Source organism: Rhinatrema bivittatum, chromosome 1 (assembly GCF_901001135.1).
Source record: "Rhinatrema bivittatum chromosome 1, aRhiBiv1.1, whole genome shotgun sequence".
In the NCBI taxonomy this organism is placed as follows: domain Eukaryota; kingdom Metazoa; phylum Chordata; class Amphibia; order Gymnophiona; family Rhinatrematidae; genus Rhinatrema; species Rhinatrema bivittatum.
The window spans coordinates 698,736,372-698,754,758 of NC_042615.1; the positions used below are offsets into that span (position 1 = coordinate 698,736,372).

General features: G+C 44.8%; 1 protein-coding gene across 4 annotated transcripts in view; it reads left to right on the forward strand.

Moving 5' to 3' along the window:
* TENT2 (terminal nucleotidyltransferase 2) overlaps positions 1-18,387 on the forward strand; it is a 377,719-nt gene that overhangs the window by 253,608 nt on the left and 105,724 nt on the right. For all 4 annotated transcript variants that reach the window (XM_029575592.1, XM_029575578.1, XM_029575585.1 and 1 more), the window contains one exon: positions 11,706-11,834. In XM_029575592.1, the coding sequence (XP_029431452.1) occupies positions 11,706-11,834 (129 nt within the window). The remainder of the gene's footprint in view (positions 1-11,705; positions 11,835-18,387) is intronic.

Below are 18,387 nucleotides of genomic sequence, written 5' to 3' on the forward strand. Positions count from 1 at the left end.
TTCAAGCAGGACGTGCTTCAGTTGAAGCCTTTCCTAAGACCTCCCACTGTGTCTTTATGAACTCAACATGGTGTTAGCATAGCTGATGAAAGCTCTCTGAGTGGCTGCACTCCTGTGACTTGAAGTACCTGATCTGGAAGGTCATATTTTTGGTGGCGATCACTTCAGTATGCAAGGTCAATGAGTTCCAGGCCTTAGTGACTTATCCACCTTAGATTAAGCTTTTTCATGACAGGGTGGTCTTGTGTGCGCACTAAAAGTTCCTGCCTAAGGTGTTGTCGGACCTCCATCTTAACCAGTCCATCGTCCTGCCAACATTCTTTCCCAGGCCTCATTCACACCAAGGCAAACGAGCCCTGCGCGGACTACAAAAGAGCTTTAGCCTTCTATCTGGAGCAGACAGAAGCCCATAGACAGTCTACTCAACTTTTTGTTTCTTTTGATAGGGATAAGTTGGCTATCGCCTTTGACAAGCAGATGCTTTCTAATTGGCTAGCAGACTGCATCTTCTGTTATGTCCAGACGGGTCTGCATCTTGGAGGTCATGTTGAGGCTTGCTCTGTTCGAGCTATGGCAGCAGCGTCAGTGGCCCACTTGCAATCAGTTCCTATGGAGGAGATCTGCAGACATTCACATCACGTTGTCTGCATAGAGATTTGCGTAATTCCATTTTTTTTATTTTTACTGTCTTGGTTCAAAGAATGTCAAAGGTGATGACCTTTTTTGACAGTTCTTTTCAGAGGAAGCTCCTACACCATAGGATAAAGATCCTATTATACCAGCTTTTTGGACTGTCATGAATACCGTAAACAGTGCTCTCTTAGAGAAGATCCTTTAAAAATCTGCTATTCAGGAACCTCCAGCATAGATTCCAGCTGGCCGCCTCTTCATCCCATATAATGGTTGCTATGAGGTTTTTAAGTAGGGACATGACTCCCTAGATCTTGGGATATCTGTGAATTAAGAAACCAACGAATTGATTTCTATCAGCTTCTGCTGGCCATCCTTATATAAGAATTGTAAGACTAATGTCTTGGCCTGTCCAGTGTGTGCGAGAACCAAGATCCCCTCTGAAAGGCCTTCTGGCAAACTACCATTCCAGTTCCTTCAGTACCTTGGATCCATCTGTTCGGACTTTATTACTGATCTTCTGACCTCATCTGAATGTATAGTGATCCTGGTGTTAGTAGATTGTTTGTTTTTTCACGGATGGTACATTGATTCCATGTCCAAGCTACCATCAAGTTTGCCCACAATAACCATATGGGTGAGTCTACAGGGGATGTCCCTGTTTTTTACATTTTACAGGCTGCATACTGTCTGACTTCTCCTCCTCCAACTACTGAGGCTTCTGCAATTGATGACCTGGTCCAGCATTGCCAGAAAACCTGAACATAAGTGCACAGCTATCTGGAGACAGCAATAACATGGCAGAAGAGATTTGCAGATCATCACTGTCAATGAGAACCCCAGTACCAAATGGATGATGTTTGCTTGTCTACCAAGAACCTATACTTGAAACTTTTCTGTACTGAGTAGGCCCTTAATTTATATGCCCTTGAGCTGTTGCATAAAGAATCAACCCTGTAACAATGCGCGTACAGCTTCTTGACTCCCTAAAGATTTCTTCCTCATTTCATATTACTTTATTGAAACCAGCTACATGGACCCTTTTGGCAGACATCAGATACCTCCAGCTCCAACATGATTAGTGGTCAGCCCAAACTTGATATTCTGAATTCCTGGATTATCTGGTTCATTGGAAGGGTTATTATGCTGAGAAGAGATCTTAGATTGATGTGAACCATCTTTATGCACCTCACCTAAGAAGATTTCTCACAATATAGCTTAAGGGATGGCCAGAGGCCATCCCTGAAAAGGAAGGGGGGGGGGGGGGCCTTAGGTACTGTGAGGTTCCTATAGGCAGTGCTTGCCTTCTATCAACAGGGACTCTCTGTGGTTCTAGTACTGTCTGGTCAGACTTCCCTGTTCCTTGGTCTGCCCTTCCTACTGGCAGCCATCTTGTTTCTTGTGTGGGGACACACAATTTCCAGGCATGTTACAGAAGTTTGGTTCTCATTCTCTAGCCTTCTCGTTGGAGTCCTGCTTACAGAGTTCATCTTGTATTAACTCCATCCTATTCCTTACTGCTTCAAATTTGCTGATTTTGTCTCATCTAATCTTCCTGTTTCTAGTGGTTTGCTTGTGCTTCCAGCTGTGTTCATTTTTGTTGCTGGTTCTAGATCTCTTACCTAAGCCCTGCTTGACAACACCTGAGGGCTCAAACCAAGGGAAAGGTGGCCACTGCAGGCAGAAGCTATCCTGCTGCTATTCCAGTTGAAGCCCATCCGACTCAAAACTGTACCAGTTACAGTTCTGGCGGACTATGCTGTCACAACCTTGCAATCAGCAAATGTAAATAGTGTCCATTGCACTTTTCATACAGCAGTAGAGAAATGTCATTTTTATGGCTTTGAGAAAACTGTATAGAAACTAACAAAAGCTGTCAATGATCATTGTTATAGCATTTTTTTCTAATTAAAGACCTTTCTTTTTTTGTATTTTATTTTCTTAAATTTGGTGTTTGAGTCTTTTTTTTTTGTATGTTTTCAGGGGTATACACACTTCTTTAACTTTATAAAATCTTATATAACTGTCTTTTTGTGTGTTACCGAGAACTTATACATCTGTTTACTGTAGCTAGCAAGTTGTATATGTAATTACTGGCGAAAAGTGCCCTGCGTTGTTTTGTTTGTCGGGTCTATAACATAAGTGACAATATACCGGTATATTATTAATATATATTTCACTTTATTAAACAATTAACAAGGCAAATAGAAACTTAAAGTACCTCCCTGTGAACTACACAGTATATTAGACGTATCCTGTTGCTGGCGATCTCAGGACTGTAACACACTGTGGCTGAAGAGCCCTGCAGGATGGCTGCCACGGATCCCATCCTGTGGCGGCCAAGAAAGAAGAGGGCTTCAATGGGACTCTATCCCACATTGGATGAAGGAGGAGAGAGGGCTGCCACCAAACCCCATCCCACATTGGATGAAGAAATGGTTTGGCGGTGGCTGAAAAAGAGGCCCTGTGTGTGGAGATAGGTTTATGAGGATGAGCCTGTGTGGGTGTATGTGTGCCTGTGATTGTTTCTGTGTGTGGGAGAGTGAGAGACAGGGCTTTGCAGACAGTGTATTAGTGAAAAGTATCCAGCGTTCCTTGGGGTGACTTGTCCACAACTGATGTAATGTTCCAAACCAAATAAAAGTGGAAAAGATAAATATTGTTTTATTGTAGTAATAAATTAAGGGGCCTGCCTATTAAAGGTTTTTTAACATTCTGTATCTTTCAGAAAATATCTTAGTAATTAAGGCCCTAAAAGAAGAGCCTGTGTATGTGTGCATGTATGGGGGAACCTAACAGACAAGACTTTGCAGACATAGCATATAGTCTTTGCACAGTGCACTTTCCACTGTTCGGGCACCACCTGGTGGCCAGAGACAGACTAACCCACCAACACAAGCCTTTTATTTGTAGATAATTGCCTCTTTAAAATTTTGTTCCTTGGATTTTCCTCATCTTTTCTGCTTTTTTTCTAATTATAAATATGTTCTGGTTGATGCTTCCTAAATGTTCTATAATCTGTCTGATGTTTTTAATGGCTAAATGTTTCTTATAAATTTTAGGAAGATATTAGCTTAATCAGATTATTAGTTTTGTCTTGTTGATAAATATTTGTTCATAGCTTTTGGTCTCTGTTCCCTGTTTTTTTTTTTTTATAAAAATATGAGTTTCTGCCATATGGACATATGATAGTTTTATTAACCATTCCCTTCCTGCCCTTTAGAATTTTTAGTGTAGCTCTTACTCTTTTTAGAGGAATACATAAACTTTAGTTGGACAGCATATTTTGTGCAGTCTATTACTAAAGATTATGTAAACGTCAGCAGTCTATTCAGCCATAAAGCTTTTGCTAATAAAATTTTCATAGGTTTTGGAAGAAGACCCACTGGTCACATTTGAGGAATTGTCTTTTATTTCCTCATATTGTGGAAAGCTGTTATGCATATTTGGAAAATATTTGGCTTTTACTAAAATTAATATAATATTAAATAGTATTATATTAGTTGTCCTTCAGGTTCTATAAAAATATTAAATGCTAAAAATAGCTTCTTTTGATTTTTGCAAATTGTGTATCTCTTGGTAAGTTATTAAAGCCATCCTTACGTTTCTAAAGATAAGTCGTTTCGTAAGATCACAATTTTGGAAGTTCACATAGCTTGGTCTGGTCCCTGTAGTTCTTATTCAGGCCTAATTGTCAGGACCGTGAATGTGTGTGAGAAATAATTGCAAACACTTGGTCTAAATTCAGATTAATTTTCAGATTTTAATTATCTGAAAACTGCAACCATTGGGAAGCATGACTTGATTTTAAAACCACTGGGTTATTATAAATTGATTGTTTAATATCCATTATATATTAAAAAGGGATGGCTGTCCATAGTCTGCACATGTTAATAAAGAATGTTTGACCTTATATGAATGAAGTTGCTCTTTTCTCTATGGCATGGATTGAGATATTTTGAAGTTAATTATTTGATCCATCACTTGGCTCACAGCAGCACTTCCCAAACTTTTATCCAATGTAACCCCATTTTAACACTTGAAAATTCACACAGCACTGGATGATGACAAAACAAAATTAGATTTCCTAGCATGTAGCAGATGGACTCAGGACCAATGGGTATAGTGTACTCCTGATAGCAGTTGGAGACGGATCAGATTTCAATCTGACGTCAGCCCTAGTACATATACCCCTGCAGGAAGTGCAGCTCTTCAGTATTTTCCATCTCCATAGCAGTTAGGGACTCTATGCATGCTAGCACAGTGTTAGAGTAAATTTTACCAAAAAAATCCAAATTAAGAAGAAATCTTACCTCTACAGACGAGCCCCGCTCTCCTGCGGTGACACCCGTTGGGTCCCTCCCCCAGTCGAGTTTCCCGATGTGATTTCCGCGATCATTCAGAAGTGAGCCTCGGTCCGGCGGCCGACCTTCGACGAAGACCTAGCCCCCGACATCGGGTGAGGCTGAGAGACAGCGGGTGCAACCTCGAGCGCGGTGGTGAAGGTATTTTCCCTCTCTCCCAGCAGCCGGAGACCGCCTGGAATGAAACCAGGAAGCGCCTGGACAAGGTAAGGTAGAAAACTATTTAAAAGTCTCCGGTCTCCGAAGCTCAAGGAGACACACAGGTCGCCAGCCGGGACCAGTGCCACCGGGTTGATCGGCCGTAGCAGGGCTAGACCCTGGTCAGATCCCCGAGGGCCCTCCCACGTGGAGACCCTCCGAAGTGGTTGCCATATTGTCCATGTGGTCGCCGTCACCATTTTGGCCCTGTTTGCCGCCCTGTCCGCTGTCTCGATCCGTGCGCACAGAGGCGAGCCGTGTGCACAACGTCACGCGCACAAGTGCAGCGCATAGCCACGCACTCACTGTGCTGGGCGCATAACTTCGACCCGTGCACACAACAGTGCGCGCATCGCTCGGCACGCGCGCACTAAACCTATACGCGTATCTTCGTCGCACAACTGTATTGTATGCGCACAAACCATGGCTCCACCTAAAAACAAGCTCAAAGCTCAGGTCCTTTGCCCAGCATGCCACATTAGAGCTGCACAGCATGAGGAGACCATGGCCCTGTGTATACAGTGCGAAGAGGCCCTAGGGGACCCAACTCATGGCCCTCCCCAGCCGGTACCAGATCCCAGCCCTTCGAGCAGTACGCCGGACCTAGCATCACACAGCGGGACCCCCCTGAAACGGGGCTCCCCAGGGACATGACGCCCCCTAGTCTAGACCCAGCTTCCATCTCCTGGGTGGAATTCTTCAAAGGTCTGCATACTTTCGTCCACATGCAACCGGGGCCTCTTACAATGCGGCCACAGGCACCACCAGAGGACCTCAGCATGCCAGGATCCTCTATGCCCAGGGAGGTGATCCCACCACCCAGAAGCCCCACCTTCGGGGACACAGACATCTCGGATGAGGAGTCAGAACCCCTGAAGGAAGGGTAACTCCCTCCGGGGACAGAACCCCATCGAACCATGAGACGCTTCTTCACCAAGGACGAACTTCCAGACCTGGTCACGCACAGCTTAAACGAGCTTGCCATCCCGGGCACAAGCGCCTCGGGGGAACCTAAGCCGAACCCACTTTTGGAGGTACTTCGTCAGACCTCCCATCATTTCCCACTATTACAAGCCGTCCAGCATCTAATTGATTTGGAATGGGAGACCCCAGAAACCACATTCAAAGGCTGCCGGGCTCTGGCAGCCATGTACCCTCTGGATCCCGCCGCCAAAGATCTCCTGGCATGTCCGAAAGTGGATGCCATGGTCTGCATGGTCTCAAAGCACACTACTATCCCAGTGGAGGGAGGAGCAGCACTCAAGGATACTCAAGACAGACGTCTGGAATCTATCCTCAAACAGTCCTTTGACGTCTCCGCTATGTCTTTACAGATCGTGGACTGCTGTGCCGTGGTGATACGCGCCTGCTTAGCGCAGACCAAGAACAACACTCCTGGGGAAGCCCTGGAACCATCCGTATCATTCCTCGCGGACGCCGCTACGGATCTGATACGCACGGCAGCTAGAGGAGTCTCATCTGCCGTGGCAGCCAGAAGACAAATCTGGCTCTGAAACTGGTCAGCCGACGCATCCTCCAAAACGAGACTCACAAGGATGCCTTTCAAGGGAACACTCCTGTTCGGGAGCGAACTAGAGAAACTAGCCAACAAGTGGGGCGACTCCCCACTGCCGCAGCTACCGGAGGACAGGAATAAGAGAAACCAGCGATCCTTCCCCCGGACCTCCAGAGGATCACAGTGCTTTAACCCATATAGAAGCTCATATCAAGCGGCCCGTCCCACAGGCCGGAACCAGTCTTTTCGGAACAAGCACAATAAAAGGGAGCCAGCTCGGGCCCAGGCCCCAGCCGCACCCCACAATGAAGATCAGCCGACCCATCCAAAGGGAGAAGCCATAGGGGGGCAGACTGGCCCTATTCTACCAAAAATGAGTCGAGATAACTTTGGACAAGTGGGTCCTATCCATCAATTCAAGAGGGATATTACCTGGATTTCCACCACCTCCCTCCGGACAAGTTTGTGGAATCTCTCTGCCACGACCCTTCCAAGAGAATGGCAGTGGAAGCTACACTGACCAGATTATTAGCCTTGGAGGCTATATCACCGGTGCCTCCACAACAAATAAATACTGGCCATTATTCCATCTATTGTATCGTTCCCAAGAAGGAAGGATCGTTCAGACCTATCCTGGACCTCAAGGTGGTCAACAGTTACCTGAAGATTCCCCGCCTCCGCATGGAAACCCTACGCTCGGTAATAAGGGTGATACAACCGGGAGAGTTCCTTACCTCCCTGGATCTGTCAGAAGCCTACCTGCACATTTTGATCCATCAAGAGCATCAGCGTTTTCTACACTTCTCGATCCTGGACCGTCACTACCAGTTCCGGGCACTACCTTTCGGGTTAGCCACTGCACCCCGGACGTTCACCAAGATCATAGTGGTGGTGGCAGCAACACCGAGGAAGGAAGGAATCTGCGTGCACCCTTATTTAGACCATTGGCTGATCAGAGCGAAATCCCCAGAGGAAAGCCACCAGGCAACCAACAGAGTCAAAATTCTACTGGAGAGCCTTGGGTGGGTGGTCAACACAAACAAGAGCTGCCTGCAGCCTTTCCAATCTCTAGAATATCTGGGAGTCCGGTTCGACACCAAACAAGACAAGGTCATCCTGACACTGACAAGGAGATTAAAACTGATGACCCAGTTATGAACCCTGTTGAGCGAACTTCGCCCCACAGCATGGGATTACCTATAAGTTCTCAGTCTCATGGCATCCACACTGGAAGTAGTCCCATGGGCACGGGCTCACATGAGACCCCTACAACGGTCACTACTATCACGATGGAATCCACTGTCCCAGAACTACACCGTATGGCTTCAGCTCCCGGACAGAGTTCGGGCCCAACTACAATGGTGGCTACAAGAAGCCCATCTGAGCCAGGGAACGAGACTATCCTCCCCAACCTGGATCCTACTCATCACGGATGCCAGCCTACAAGGATGGGGAGCACACTGCCAGGAGCTAACCGCCCAAGGGCAATGGAACAAAGAAGAGTCAGGATGGAATATCAATTGCCTAGAAGCCCAGGCAGTCAGACTAGCCTGCCTAAGGTTCGGTCACAGACTCCAAGGCAAAGCGGTCAAAGTAATGTCGGACAACGCCACAACAGTGGCCTACATCAACCGTCAGGGAGGAACCAGAAGCCAACAGGTGTCTCTGGAAATAGACCCCTAATGTCATGGGCGGAAGTGAATCTTCAAGATATCACGGCCATCCACATTGCCAGGAAAGACAATGTCGCAGCGGACTACCTCAGCAGAGAGAGTCTAGATCCAGGAGAATGGAAACTGTCAACCACAGCATTCCAATTGATAGTAAACCGTAGGGGAACACCAACCATGGACGACCTCCTGGCAAGCCGGACCAACGCCCAGGTACCCAGTTTCTTCAGCCGCAGGCGAAAACCCCAGTCCCAGGGAACTGATGCCCTGGTACAGACCTGGCCACAGGAGACTCTGTTATACGCCTTCCTGCCATGGCCCCTATTGGGCGCGATCATCCACAAGATGGGGGGCCAATACTTCTAGTGGCCCCGGACTGACCAAGAAGACCATGGTACGTAGACATGCGAAGACTGCTGGAAGGGAACCCCCTGCCGCTACCTCCACACAGAGACCTGCTCCAACAGGGACCGATCCTCCACGAGGATCCAGCTCGATTCTCTCTTACGGTCTGGCCATTGAGAGGACTCGCCTAAGGAGGAGAGGATACTTGGGGGCAGTAATTGACACCCTACTCCGAGCACGCAAGTTCTCCACATCCTTAACATACATAAGGATTTGGAGAGTATTCGAATCCTGGTGTGAGGACCACGACATCATACCACACTCAGTCAAAATTCCTGCGATTTTGGAATTCCTACAGAACGGACTACAGAAGGGACTGTCCCTCAACTCCATCAGGATACAGGTGGCGGCCTTGTCATGCTACGGAACCAAGAGCGAGAGCAGCAGCCTAGCCTCTCACCCAGATGTCTCCTGTTTCCTGAAAGGAGTCAAGCACATCTGGCCACCCCAAAAGTAGCCGGTGCATCTTTGGAACCTCAACCTGGTCCTAGATTTCCTAGCAGGAACATCCTTCAGACCTCTCCGCGGCCTGTTTCTCCGACTATTAACATTGAAGACAGCCTTCCTGCTGGCAGTCTGTCAGCTCATCCTATATCTGAGCTACAAGCACTGTCCTGCCAGGAGCCGTTCCTCAGACTCACCCTGGGAACCATCCAGTTACGCACAGTTCCGTCATTCCTCCCCAAAGTGGTATCTCACTTCCATCTCAACCAAACCATCTTGCTACCATCGCCAGATGAGCATAAAAATTCGGAAGAGGCTCGAAGTCTACGATTTCTCAACGTCAGCAGGCTCCTAGTCCGATACCTGGAAAGGTCGGAATCCGTACGAAAGACGGACCATCCTTCACAGCGGGAAGAAGCAGGGGGAAGCTGCCTCGCGAGCAGCCATAGCCCGCTGGATCAAAGAAGTCATCAAGGCGGCCTATGTGGAAGCAGGCAAGCCACCGCCTTTACAAGTGTCCTGGGCGGAAACCGAGATGCTGTCACCCGCCGAGATCTGCAGGGCGGCGACATGGGCCTCCATCCACACCTTCTTCAGGTTTTACCGCCTGGATGTTCAGGCTCGGGGAGGACACAGCATTTGCAAGGGCAGTACTAAGTGGGTCATGGGCAGCCTCCCACCCGGTTCGGGAGTAGCTTTTATACATCCCATTGGTCCGGAGTCCATCTGCTACACGCTAGGAAATGGAGAAATTACTTACCTGATAATTTCGTTTTCCTTAGTGTAGACAGATGGACTCAGCATCCCACCCACGGCTGCCGTTACTCATGGAATTCTCGGGGGACATCCCCGGGAGCGAGTGATTCAAGGGTAAGCCATGCTTTCCTTTATCTAGGACACCCATCCTACCGGGTGTCGACGCTTCTCAGTTGAGGGCACTATCGGTCTCCAGCTATAGCCAATTCAACCAGTTCAAATTAATCAAGTTAACAAGGTATAAAGTTAATCAAGTTATTCAAGTTATGAAGTTAATCAAGTTATTCAAATTAGTCAGTCACACATATATCCACAATGCTTTTCGAGGAGAATACTGAAGAGCTGCACTTCCTGCAGGGGTATATGTACTAGGGCTGACGTCAGATTGAAATCTGATCCGTCTCCAACTGCTATCAGGAGTACACTATACCCATTGGTCCTGAGTCCATCTATCTACACTAAGGAAAAAGAAATTATCAGGTAAGTAATTTCTCCACTTTCACTGCCCTCCTCATACATTTCCTCCCCTGCTCACCAAAAGCAGGAAAGGAGCAGCAATAGCAGCCGCAGTCAGCACACAGCCTGAGCATCACTGCATGCATACAAGCCCAGGCTCTCTGCATGGTTTTCTGGTCTAACAGGAAACCCAAGCAGGAGGAGGAGGGAACTTTATGCCAACCATTGCTGCAGATTGCAGGTTGGCATGGAGTCGAGGGAGGAGAAGAGATCGATGTGAAAGTAGTGGTCCTGTTTCGTGTGACCCTATCCTCTGAGTTTGTGACCCCATTTGGGGTAATGTTCCCTCTAATTTTTGAAGGACTGTGTGCACAAACATTTTCTTTTATGCAACTTTTTTATAAGCTGAGTTTAAAATTTGTGCATTACAAGCCAATATAATGCAGATAATATTGGGATTTCTTGTGCACACTGTTTTCCTGTATGCACAGGTTTCATGACCTATGTACATGCGCAGAGTTTAGAGGAAACTGAATTGGGTCGCAACACAGTTTTGGAACCATTGCTGAAGAGGTATCAAATTAAAGGTGCTTCAGAAAATTTGTCCTATAAGAGGAAGCATCCTCCTTTTTTCAGCCTTTTCTCTGTTCTGCTATGGCAGAGATCATGACTGACCACATAAGAAGCTTGAGACTTTTGCATTCCCTGCCTGAAATTCATGACTTACTGGTTATAAATGATCACTGTCTCATTAAAGATCACTAGTTTTTCACCATTCATTTGCTATACAGTAGAAATACATTGGGTCACAACTATTTTTCAAGTACAATGACTATCCTATTGTCTGTCAGCTCCAGAAGAACATTTCTTGAGTCTTGCATCTAGTGAAATGATGTGAGTATTTTTAAATAGCAATAACAATGTACTCTGTGCTGTATATAGTAAATGCATATGTCAAAATGAATAAATGCTGTATAAAATTACTACCCTTATACAAGAATTTAGCTGATTCAGCGAAGAAAATTGAAAAACAAAACTAGGGAATGTCCCTAAAATGTAAAAATATAATTTAATGAAAGGTCAGAAAAGGAATTAGAACTCAGATTAATAAAAGTAAGCTCAAGAACCAAGGAAGTGGCAAGTTGATATTTTGAAAACTCATTTTGCTGCTATAAGGTAGGGAATTATGGAGGAAAATTTCATAGTTCATCTTATAACTGAAAAGAAATCACACTGTAACTTGACATGTATTTATCTTTCTAACAGCTGAGAACAGAGTTCGTCCATTAGTACTGGTTGTTAAGAAGTGGGCAAGTCATTGTGGAATAAATGATGCCAGTCGTGGAACTTTAAGCAGCTATAGTCTTGTTTTGATGGTTTTGCACTATTTACAAAGTAAGTATGTTTTTAACTACTATAGTATATCTGTAGACAATTCTTTCATTTCTAAGTGCTTTATATACATACTATTACAGTCAGTTCTTCATAAGATAGAAGAAGCCTAAATAACTGTTCTCCCAAGTACCTACAGTATCAATTCTAGTTTTAATTTGGCAGTTTCTTAAGGCTTGAAGAGCAAAGCACCATAAGCCTTATACAACCCACCCCCCCCCCCCCCAAACATAAGACAATTCAAACAACCAATAGTGCAAAAAATTGATCTTATATATATGTGTATGTGTATATCTATCTCTATTTATATGTGTGTGTGTGTATATATAAGGGTATAAGGTATCATTTACCATTGGTCAGAAAAATAATCCTTCACTTTTTCTGCAAAAAAATTAAGCTTATAAGAGCCTTAGCAAATCAGTAGTCAGCTTTGACTTCAGAACACACAATTCAAATTGTTGTGTCCGGAAAAACATGATAATTTCATACTGATGAAGGCATGAAATTGCACAAAAATACCAGAGATGGAAAATGCACTAGAGTTTTAAAAATATCCAAGTCATATAACTCTCAAATGTCTTAAGACAGTACAATAATCCCTTGCATATAATTTGTAAATTATCTCAAAAATTCACAATCCTGATGCCAGCATTTCTGCAATCGGTGTCTTCCTCATGGCTTTACTCCTTCATAATTGTGAAATCCAAATCTTCCACTGAAGCAGAAATATCCTTCATCGCAACCAGAAAATTAAAAATCAGTTGTTTTACAGTAAGAAACAAATATATTAAACTTATAGCATGCATAGCATTCCTAGTGGCAAAGATTGACCCATCATCGTGTAAGTTGTTAAGGCTCTGCCCTGCTGAGGGACACGCTCAATTATAGAACTACAAGACCCTTCTATGTCATCCAGAACTCCTGATTGGTGAAAACAACTATCAGCCAATGGCCCCTGACCAATCAATGAACCTTGTCATGTTAAAAACTGTCCCATTCAGAAAAAACTAATCCACCTCCTGTTCATGCCTGAAGATGACATTGTGTAAAGTGTATATCTACTTCTGTTAATATCACAACAAAATCCTGTCTTCACCATTCAGGAGATCTGATTAATGTAGGAGGTTCTTGTGGTCCTTTAAATGAGCACGTCCCTCAGCAGGGCTGAGTAGTATCTTACATGAAGATGGAGCCATCTTTGCTGATAGAAATGCTGTAAATCTAATGTTTTTTTTATCATATCTAATTTTTAAAATTTTTGATATTTTTGCTTCCAGTCAAGATTTGGATTTCATATATGAAGGAGAAAATCCCTGAGGAAGGCAGAGAAATGCCGGCATCAGGACTCTAATGGGTCAAATTTTAACTAATAGATCAGAAATGAAATTTCTGATCTATTAGTTAAAATTTGTAACCTATCATTAAAATCATCCATTGTACCTGAAGACTGGAGGGTGGCCAATGTAACCCCAATATTTAAAAAAAGGCTCCAGGGGTGATCCAGGTAACTATAGACCAGTGAGCCTGACTTCAGTGCCGGGAAAAATAGTGGAAATTATTCTCAAGAACAAAATTGTAAAGCATATAGAAAGACATGATTTAATGGAACATAGTCAACATGGATTTACCCAAGGGAAGTCTTGCCTAACAAATCTGCTTCATTTTTTTGAAGGGGTTAATGAACATGTGGATAAAGGTGAACCGGTAGATGTAGTGTATTTGGATATTCAGAAGGCGTTTGACAAAGTCCCTCATGAGAGGCTTCTACGAAAACTAAAAAGTCATGGGATAGGAGGTGATGTCCTTTCGTGGATTACAAGCTGGTTAAAAGACAGGAAACAGAGAGTAGGATTAAATGGTCAATTTTCTCAGTGGAAAAGAGTAAACAGTGGAGTGCCTCAGGGATCTGTACTTGGACCGGTGCTTTTCAATATATATATAAATGATCTGGAAAGGAATACGACGAGTGAGGTTATCAAATTTGCAGATGATACAAAATTATTCAGAGTAGTTAAATCACTAGCAGACTGTGATACATTGCAGGAGGACCTTGCAAGACTTGAAGATTGGGCATCCAAATGGCAGATGAAATTTAATGTGGACAAGTGCAAGGTGTTGCATATAGGGAAAAATAACCGTTGCTGTAGTTACACGGTGTTAGGTTCCATATTAGGAGCTACTACCCAGGAAAAAGATCTAGGCATCATAGTGGATAATACTTTAAAATCGTCGGCTCAGTGTGCTGCAGCAGTCAAAAAAGCAAATAGAATGTTAGGAATTATTAGGAAGGGAATGATTAATAGAACGGAAAATGTCATAATGCCTCTATATCGCTCCATGGTGAGACCACACCTTGAATACTGTGTACAATTCTAGTCGCCGCATCTCAAAAAAGATATAGTTGCGATGGAGAAGGTACAGAGAAGGGCAACCAAAATGATAAAGGGGATGGAACAGCTTCCCTATGAGGAAAGGCTGAAGAGATTAGGGCTGTTCAGCTTGGAGAAGAGACGGCTGAGGGGGGGATATGATAGAGGTCTTTAAGATCATGAGAGGTCTTGAACGAGTAGATGTGACTCGGTTCTTTTCACTTTCGAATAATAGAAGGACTACGGGGCATTCCATGAAGTTAGCAAGTAGCACATTTAAGACTAATCGGAGAAAATTCTTTTTCACTCAACACACAATTAAGCTCTGGAATTTGTTGCAAGAGGATGTGGTTAGTGCAGTTAGTGTAGCTGGGTTCAAAAAAGGTTTGGATAAGTTCTTGGAGGAGAAGTCCATTAATGGCTATTAATCAATTTTACTTAGGGAATAGCCACTGCTATTAATTGCATCAGTAGCATGGGACCTTCTTAGTGTTTGGGTAATTGCCAGGTTCTTGTGGCCTGGTTTTGGCCTCTGTTGGAAACAGGATGCTGGGCTTGATGGACCCTTGGTCTGACCCAGCATGGCAATTTCTTATGTTCTTATGTCTTGGATACTTGTTATCTCTAGTGAATTTTCTTTTCTTTTTTTTTTTTTGTGAGATTTTGTGCCTTCATTAGTGTAAAATTAGCATGGATTTATTTTTTGCCAACCTTAATTATTATTGAATTGTACATTCTGAAGATAAAGCTGATTATTGATATATTTTCGAAAACTTTTTTTTCTGCTTAAAAATGTTTAATAATAAGACTATTTTTCTGATCTGAGAGAAATTGGGCTATGATTGCTGGTACAGTAGAGCTTGGCTATATATTACCATTGAGTCACTATATATGGAGGAAGAGAGAGGGGGGGAGGGAGAGAGAAGGAGAGAGAGATACCCACATATGATTTGTTTTATTGTTTGGACTATTCGGTATTGGAATTGCCTTATATTTTGTTTGGTTTAGTTTAAGGTTGCCTAGAACAGCTTTGATGGCTCCCCTTAGAATATTTCTATTCATCAATCATAACTGTTTTCAAGCTGTTGAAATGAGAATCAACTTCTAGGTTTTGGTTTAATGTAAATTTTTTCTTCTGCCGCTACAGGATAGCTGTTGACCTATTCACTTATGCCCAAATTTTCAAAATGTTGCGCGTGTAACCCCCAGTACACACAGAAGTGCTAGACCAATGAAAAGGAGCAGGGACTGGGCAGGGGCCGACCGGGACAACGGCCATTAGGCCCTGTCCTGAGGAAACGCATGCTGGCAGCTGGCTGGCGCAGTAAAATTAATTCTGCTCTTAAGGAGCAGTAAGGTAAAAAAACAAAAATTTTGAGTAGGTAGGGGTTAGGAGTTGGGGAGGAGAGGGGGAAAAGGGAGAAAGGGTATGTAGGGGTATAGGAAAGTTTCCTTCCTGTCTGCTCCTTAATTGGCGCGGACTGGGAGGGAAGTGGGCAAAGGCCCGATCACATTGCGTGTACTTTACAAACCCCACACACACGCACACACACATGCGCGAGAGGCCACCTGCGTGTGGATATTAAAATCCGGGGTGCACGCAGCCCTGATGGTTAAGAAACCAAGTTTGACTCATCATTCTCTTTGCAATACTCATGTGTTGGTTTATATCCTGATAACCGGGGGGGGGAGAGGAGAATGTAAAAATATAGGGAGAGTAATTTTAAAAGTCACATATGCATGTAAAACAGTGCTTTCCTAGTGTGTAGACAGATGGACTCAGGACCAGTGGGTTTATGCTCCCCTGTCAGCAGATGGAGATGGAGCAAGCCGATATCACAGTATACATAATCCTGCAGTGATCCCAGCCTGCCAGTATTCTCTGTCTCCTGCAGATGATGGACGTGCATCTCCCTATGGGGATTGCTTTGAGCTTTTTGAAAAAAGAAATTTGAAATTCTAAATTCAGGAAAAGAAAGCCCCGCTCTCCTGCGGTGATACCTAAAGGTCCCTCCTCCATTTGAGAATTCCTGAGGCGATTTCCTTGGTCCCTTAGAGATCTGCCTTGGTCCGGTAGCTGGGTTTCCCAACGTGGACTTAGCTGCTAGTTCAGCTGAAAGGCAGCAGGTGCAGGAGGCCGAGCATGGAGGTGATAGCAGATGCCCTCTTCCCCCCGCAGCCGGAGATCGTCTCTGTACTCAGCCAGTAAGCACTGAGCTCAGATAAGGTTTAAAATAAAAAAGGAAAAGTATTACCTGTATCAGGGACAGTTAGAGGGGTTTCAGAACTTCCTTCGATCTCTGTTCTCAGTGTGCCATGCCAACATTAGTTCCCGCTCCCCTTGGGGTTGGGGAACTGGGCAGCCTGGCGGGTTGAGCATCCCCCAGTGGGTTAGGCCCTGTTCTTAGATTTTTCTCCTTGCATGCTGCAGCAGCAGCTTTTATGCACTCTTGTGCTTGTTCTGCTGCCCTTTATAGGCCATCACTGTGAGCAGTGTGTAAGCTCTGCACATGAGTTGTGCACTTGGTTTCTGGGCGCACTTTTTATGCACACAAACCTTTTTGCGCACTTAACTTGGCGCACAAGTTGTGCATGTGCTTTGCCATGCTCTCTTCTAGGTGCTTATTTTTTGGGCGCATTTCATTTTTGAGCATGAGCTATTCAAACACGTTTACTGCGCCGATAAGCAAGAAGCCTAACCATCTTCTTGTTTGTGTTGCCTGTCATATTAGGGGCTTCTCAGCCTGGACTGGCTTCTAACCTGTGTCAGCGCTGCTCAGACGCTCAGTGCGAGTTGTCTTCCTCTGTTTTTGCTAAGCCTGACTCTTCACATTCTGATGATGCGTTGGTCACAGCCTTGACTGGGGGGATGACAGATCTTGGTTCTCCCTTGACTGGCTCCTCCACTGGCAAGGATAGTTCTATGGGACCAGCTCCAGTTCCTTCTGGGCTTGGTCTGGACCTGGCTGCTTTTTCTTGGGTAGAATTTTTTCAAGACTTACAAGCCTTTCTTCAGGCACAGACCTCCACTTCCCCCATTTCTGTCCAGTTGGACCCTCAACTGGTGGCTCCTCCCTCTGCCAGTTCTATGCTTACGTGCCAGGGCTCGCCTCGCTCCCTGTGGGTGTTCCCAACAGGAATACGGATGTCACTGATGATGAGGTTGATCCTGATTTCCTGGAAGATGGGGAAATTCCTCCAGTGCTGGAACCATATCAAACCAGGTTACAGTTTCACCCAGCTATTTCAAGCTCTGATTTCCCAGACCTTGAAATAGCTGGGTGTTCCTGGTTCAGATGCTATGTCAGAGCCGAGGAAGAATCACTTTTGGTTTCCTTACATAAAGCCTCTTGGTTTTTCCTAGAGATGGATGCCATTCAGGAATTGATTGATCTGGAATGGGATGTCTCGGAGGCAAATTTTAAAGTGTCAGACATTGGAAGGACTGTACCCTCCGGATCCAGCTGTGAGAGAGCATTTACGTTTTCTCAAAGTAGATGCTCTGGTATGTACCATGTCTAAGCTGACGACTATCCCCGTAGAGGGAGGAGAGGCCTTGAAGGATGTACATGATAGAAGGATTGAGGCTATTCTTAAGCAAGTCTTTGAGGCAGTGGTGATGAATTTACAGATTGCCTCCTGTTGCACCCTAATGGCAAGATCTTGTCCGTTTCTCTCTGAGGAGGTTGATGAGCCTGGAGGGAATTTCAGAGAAGTTATGGAGCCTGCTGTCACTTTTTAGCAGACACAGGCTGTGATTTGGTCCAGACCTCAGCCAGATGAGTGGCTTCAGTGATAATGGCCAGGCATCAACTCTGGTTGCGAAATTGGTCAGCTGACACAGCTTCCAAAGCCAATCTTACAAAGATGCCCTTTAAAGACTAGCTCTTGTTGAACATGTTGGAGAAACTGTCCAATAAGTGGGGCGAGTCTCCAGTGCCTCAGTTGCTGGAGGAAAAGAAAAGGTTATGGTGCCCCTTTGGTATGAGAAGTCGTTTCCGGAATTCCAGGCATTTTTGTCCCTACAGAGGGACGACCTTTCAGTGGACTCAGCCTTTCAGTAGGTCTCAGTCCTTTCATTCCCGGTAACCCAAGAGAGGAGCGGTTCAGGTGGCGGACCTTCCTGAGCTTCCCAATGAAGTTTTGCCAATCCACATTCTGGAACAGAAAATAAGGGGATGTCTCTC